Source organism: Zingiber officinale, chromosome 6B, assembly GCF_018446385.1.
Source record: "Zingiber officinale cultivar Zhangliang chromosome 6B, Zo_v1.1, whole genome shotgun sequence".
NCBI lineage: Eukaryota > Viridiplantae > Streptophyta > Magnoliopsida > Zingiberales > Zingiberaceae > Zingiber > Zingiber officinale.
In genome coordinates, this window is record NC_055996.1 from 1533820 (window position 1) to 1540037 (window position 6218).

Genomic DNA, 6218 nt, shown 5'->3' on the forward strand with positions numbered 1-6218 from the left:
GATACGCTAGAAATAACAATCCTGTGAGCCTTCATAGTTCACCATACAGGTAATAGAAATTTCTGATTGGTCAATATTGAGGGCGTAAGGGCAAAAACCAGAATCTGCGCGCGGTAAAGTTCTACCTTCTAAAATTGGTATCTCAGCCATGACAGCAAATCAAGATTTACAGCAAACTTCGTTCTCCCATGTCCCAATTTCAAGTCGGTTAGGGTTTTACCACGGCGCCGCTCTACACAATAAAATGAGCACCAACCTCCCTTTGCCTCCTCAGCCATTTTCTCCCATCTCAAAGGTTGATCACGAATCAAGAAGATGGCGGCGGGCGGTGGCCAGGCGGCGGCGTCATTCCTGACGAACGTGTCGCGGGCTGCGATCGGGCTGGGCGTGGGCGCGTCGCTACTGAACGCATCGCTGTACACGGTGGACGGCGGCGAGCGGGCGGTGCTGTTCGATCGTTTCCGGGGAGTGCTGCCGGAGACGGTCGGCGAGGGTACCCACTTCCTCGTCCCCTGGTTGCAGAAGCCCTTCGTCTTCGACATTCGAACCCGTCCGCATAACTTCACCTCCAACTCCGGCACCAAGGATATGCAGATGGTCAACCTCACCCTCCGCGTCCTCTCTCGCCCCGATGTCCCACACCTGCCTACCATCTTCACCTCCCTCGGCACGGAGTACGACGACAAGGTTCTCCCTTCCATAGGGAACGAGGTCCTCAAGTCCGTCGTGGCCCAGTTCAACGCCGACCAGTTGCTGACTGAGCGCCCCCATGTCTCCGCCCTCGTTCGAGAATCCCTCATCCGGCGTGCGCGGGACTTCAACATAGTTCTCGATGATGTGGCCATCACCCACCTTTCCTATGGCTTCGAGTTCTCCAGCGCCGTCGAGAAGAAGCAGGTCGCTCAGCAGGAGGCCGAGCGGTCCAAGTTCCTTGTCGCCCGTGCTGAGCAGGAGCGTCGTGCTGCTGTCATTCGTGCTGAGGGTGAGAGCGAGGCCGCTAAGCTCATCTCTGATGCCACCTCTGCTGCTGGTACTGGCCTTCTCGAGCTCCGTCGAATTGAAGCTGCCCGCGAGATCGCTTCCACTCTCTCCAAGACACCCAACGTGGCCTATCTCCCCGGTGGGAATAACATGCTCCTCAGTGTCAACCCTACCCAAGCCCGGTAAAGGAGACGTATTCCCTAACATCTGCCATGCTTTTAGTTTTCCATTCAATCTAGTTCTTCTTGTTTGCTATTGGATTCACATTTAATAACTTTCCTTTGTTTCATACACACTTTTTTTTTTGCATCATCGCATAGACAAACTATGAATGCTTAATTTTGTGCTACATTTTTGTAACACCAACTTTTGTGGTTTTAAAGAACTTGATATATTTCTGATGCATGCATATTAGTTGTTGTCTACCTAGATTATACTTGTGGATGATCACCAGAGGCGAAAGTTGTTGATAGTTGAGTGTCTTGTAAATTTTTTTTTTGTCTCTCTTGAGATTATGACTTTCACCTTTTACCATGAACGTGTGGCTCCTGGTCTTAGGTTGGCCAAATTAAGTTTTTTGTGATTGGATTTGAAACTCCTAGCTGATGCAATCTCATAGATGCAAGCAAGCGGGTTGAGAAAATTGAAATAGTGAAGACAGGAAACATTAGAAAGCTTTGATCTTGTATACTATACATTAGGTGGATTTATGAATACTGATGTGATTCTATTCTTTTTTATCTTTTCATCCTTCCCCTACCTTTCTGCTAGTGCAATCAAACAAAGTAAACATAAGTTGTCATTCTACTTTCATAAATAGAGGCAGAACTGAGAGCGACAAAAACTAGATTTCACTTGGACCCGACAAATGGAAACACTACGCTATTCTATCTTCTTTACATTTCTGTCCAACGACGTCCTCCGACCCCTACAACTATCCATCATCTAACCATGCACGTCCTCGAGAGCCTTGACCTCGCAAGCTGTCGGTTGAAGGCCGACAGCGCGTTGTGCCTGGCTCGGAGTCCATCCTCAATCTTCTCCTCTTGCTTGATCTTTCTAACCTGACTGTGAATCAAGTTGTGACCCTGAGCCAGGTTCTGGCGCTCGTTGGCAACTCGTCCCCTACACATATCCTCTTCCTCCATCGGTCGACCAATCAATCGAGGCTTCTCACAGGAACTAGTACAAATGTCTGTTTAAGTTGAAGGGTTGAGGGAAAGCAAGGGCGTTTGCTTTATAGGGGATGATGCATGGCCCTCCATGTAAGCGAAGGAGCACAAGAAGCTTGTTGGAAAAATTCTATGTCTATCCCATTCTTTTCTTCTTCGAAATCGGCTACTTTTGTGCTTTGATCAAGTCTTGGTCTCTCAATCTGATCACGCAACCAAAACCCAGTCAAAATCATGGTTTCGAACCGTGGCTGACACTTGGAACGCATGGTGAAGGAAAGGGCCTGGAAGTTTGATGGATGAGAAGCTAATTGATAAACTAAATACTTAAATAATAATAAAAGATAATTATTAAATTTTATATGAACGTGTATTTGTATGTTTATAAATAAATCAATATATTAGTTAGCTTATTCTACTATTTCTGATTATTATTTTCAATCAAAACCTTAGCCAATTAAAATAAAAAAATTTCTTTAGTGTTGAGTGCGAAATGTTAATTGAGCTTTTCTGATGTTTAATTCGTTTTTATTTTGGTTGTGAATGTTCAAAATCTTAATCGCGGTTGCACTGGATCTAAAATTCATTTTATATACTGCCTTAAATATATATATATATATATATATATATATATATATATATATATATATAGAAATGATATGCTGCGGACCAAAATCGTACGAATCGCTGCGGACTTACCTTCCTGATCGGTCTGGTGACCGATCAGGAAATGATATGCTCCCTGATCGGTCACCAGACCGATCAGGGAACCTCCTGATCGGTCTCTGAACCTCCTGATCGGTCCAGAGACCGATCAGGAGGTTCCCTGATCGGTCTGGTGACCGATCAGGAAGCATATCCGTAGCGGTCCGTTCGATTTTGTCCGCAGCATATCATTTCTCATATATATATATATATATAAAAGATATGTGATAAAAACAACTAAATATTAAGATCTTATCTTATCAAAATTATTGTTAATAATTTAATTTTATTAGTGACACAATTCATGTTTTTTCTTATCCATATATCCGGGTCTAGGATTTAACTTATTCGAGAGCTGAGTGGCTTTTCCTAATTCACTCATCAGATAAATATGCATAAATTTGGAAACATAAGTGAATATCATTATTGTAATAAAAAGATGATTATACTCATCTTAAATGCTTTTTATAATCTCTGGATTATCTGAAGAAAGATAAATTATAGATCAACCGTTAGGTTAACTAGAAGGTAAAAAAGAGATAAATTATAGATCAACCGTTAGGTTAACTAGAAGGTAAAAAGAGGATGAGAAAAAAAAAATTCGATGAAAATTGATCACTTATCCTATACAATAGTGTTGTGTTATTGAATCATGTGTTCACGCTGTCTTTTTTTTTAAAAAAAAAATAGCCATTTTTATTATTATTTAAAAATATTTAGAAAGAATAAAAGATTAAACAAATGGTTAAGTAATCAGAATCAAACTTGTAATTCGGTTCTTATATTCCGGAAAAAATATATGAATTTTACTAACAAAAAATACAAAATAAAATTCAACGCCATTAATTAGAGACGAGACGGATTTGAAGTTGAAGAGTGCAAGGCAACAGGATGGCAATGTAATGGCATGATGGTAGTTTCGATGAATGACCGAGGGTAAGTAAAAACGTCAGCTAAGGTCAATCAAATTGCCGTACTGGAGGGGCCCCATCGCCGGCCCGGGCTTCGCCGTCAGCGACCACAGCGTCTCCACCGGCTGGCCACTTTTCTCCGGCGACCGGAGCAACGTCGTGTTGCCCACATTCCCCTCGTCGTCGAATACAACCCATTTCCTGCTGATCATCGTCGCCGAATCCAACGCCGCTCTTGCCCTCTTGCCTTCTTCTTCCTCCTCCTCCTGCTTCTCCGCCGCCGATGTAAACGCCGCTGTATTCGCAGCAGGTGCGCCTCCCAGCATAAGCGCCTCGATGTCGTTCATGTCCTTCTCCGGGATGCCCTCGACGCGGGGGAGATCAGCCGCGTTAAGCACGCCGAGGGAGCGGCAGAGGTCGAAGTAGGACGACAGCTGCGCGCTCTGCGCCGCCGCTCGCCGCAGGATGCGGATCCCCATCGCCCGCCTGCGCTTCACCCTCTTGTCGACATCGCCGGAATTAGATCCGTGCACGCCGACGAGGAATCGGGCGATTCCGCTGCAGATCCCACTGTAGACCTCGAAGATCTCGATCACCACGCAGTCCATGGCCTCCAGGACGAGCCCCACCGCCATGCTGTCGGCATACGGCTGGATCTGCATCAGGAGGTCGAGCAGGACCTGGAGCCGCTTCAATCCCTCGAGGTCGTCGTCGCCGTCTTCTAGATCCGCTGCGGGGGAAGGGGAGACGGCGCTTCCGACGGAGGAGAAGAGCGATCGGTGGTCGAGGAAGTTGAAGTAGGCGCGGACAAAGGCGGAGAAGCCGGGGGAAGCAGAGGAGCGGTCGCGGAAGTCGGAGAGATCGAAGGGGAGACGCCCGACGCGGGCGGAGGGCGGCGCGTCGTCGGAGCAGAGAAGGAGGCCATGAGCGAGGAGGAGGCACTTGAGGGCAACGGGCCAGGAGCGGGTGCGGGAGGCGCGGCGACCCACCGCCCACATCAACGGTGCCATCAGCGACGAGGGGGCGGCGCGCGCCCACGTGAACACGCGCCCCGCGCTCTTGTAGTCCACCGACATCTCGTCGTGACTCGTGGCCCGGATCACCGCCGCATCCACCTCCGGCCTCCGCCGGAGGTAGTGCCGACCGCCCACTGTCTTGACCAGGTACACGCTCCACTTATCCTTCACGGTCCCCATCACCCGACGCCACCATAATCTGGCCGGCGAGGAGGTCATGGGTCTGAAAGGGGATCGAGGAACAAAATTAAAAATCGAAACTTTTTTGCCAGTGAATTAGCATAATGCTTCCTCCTCCTCCTCCTCCGCCTCCTCCTCCTCCCCTCTTAGCGCGCATATCGAGGGAGATTGAGGGGAGAAGAAGAAGATGACGATGAAATTGAGAGGGCGGAGAAGGCTATGTGCATCCCACAAAGATTAAAAACAGAAGAATGAAAGAATAATAATAATAAAAAATACGTAAGAAAATAGCTGTGGGGTTGAACGAGTCAAAAGACCAACGAGTTCTTCCCAATTGGTTGTTTAAATACGGCTTAGCGTTTGCTAATGAATGATCCATTGTGTCCAAATTAGCTGTTTATTTTGTGGTGTTTCAGACTTCTTAATTTGTTCCATGGTTAAATACAGCATTGTTTATTATTTCTTTTTTAAAAAAAAAATATATTTAACAAACTATCAATTAACCGCGTTGGATTTATGATTTAAGATATCTATTTACTTTAAAAATATTATTGTCATTTAATTAAAAATTAAGTTGAGAAATAATTATTTATCAAATATTTTGACTTTTATTACCAAACACTTCATACTTTAACTTCTCACTAATTTTAAAATAATCTTTATAAAAATTACTTTTAAATAAATAAAAACACTTCCAAATACCCCCTAAGTCCTGCTACTTGCATCTAATAAATCACCTGATTTCTTTTAAGATTTTTTTTTTTCTCATTCCAAAGTAACGAAGAAGTCCAAGATAAAGTTGGGTTCTCCTTTCTATAACATCCAATTTCAGCTAACTAGTCTGAAATCTTCAACAATCTGGACTCGTCCACTTGATAAGCATAAAACGCTATATTCTGTATTGTCTATTTTATTGACTGAGCAGTCATTCCTGATTCTTAGCTTTGAATCCTTGAAAATGAATACTAGAATTAGTTTTGGCACCACAAGGGAAGATCGTATAGGAAGTTGGTCTTTGCTTCCTCTGCACTTTATTTAAAAACAAAATCTAGTTGTATTTGTAGTTGTAGTAATAGTTATAAGTCTATAATGCAACACGCACGTGAACATACAATCCTTTCCTCTTCCCCCTTTAATCATTCAGTCACTAGTGATATATTGTTGAATCTTCCAGCTGAAAAGTAATTGCCAATATCCAGCTCAAGCAACTAGTTTGGTCCTCTGAAGCTATTCACTTCTCTGCCTTCCAATTC

At 44.7% G+C, this 6218-nt stretch overlaps 2 protein-coding genes across 2 annotated transcripts; one reads left to right on the plus strand and one right to left on the minus strand.

Annotated features, from left to right (window-relative positions):
• The first annotated feature begins 209 nt into the window (after window positions 1-209).
• On the plus strand, window positions 210-1390 carry LOC121991669 (prohibitin-3, mitochondrial-like). The gene has a single exon (XM_042545664.1). The coding sequence runs from the start codon at window positions 316-318 to the stop codon at window positions 1165-1167; it is 852 nt and encodes a 283-aa protein (XP_042401598.1). The 5' UTR covers window positions 210-315; the 3' UTR covers window positions 1168-1390.
• A 2218-nt stretch (window positions 1391-3608) lies between these two features.
• On the minus strand, window positions 3609-5213 carry LOC121991670 (putative clathrin assembly protein At1g25240). Its single transcript, XM_042545665.1, has one exon. It carries the CDS (start codon window positions 5002-5004, stop codon window positions 3808-3810), a length of 1197 nt encoding a protein of 398 aa, XP_042401599.1. The 5' UTR covers window positions 5005-5213; the 3' UTR covers window positions 3609-3807.
• Window positions 5214-6218: the final 1005 nt, after the last annotated feature.

Coding starts and splice junctions, on each gene's coding strand:
- LOC121991669 (XM_042545664.1), top strand. CDS start 316: ATGGCGGCGGGCGGTGGCCAGGCGGCGGCGTCATTCCTGACGAACGTG.
- LOC121991670 (XM_042545665.1), bottom strand. CDS start 5,004: ATGACCTCCTCGCCGGCCAGATTATGGTGGCGTCGGGTGATGGGGACC.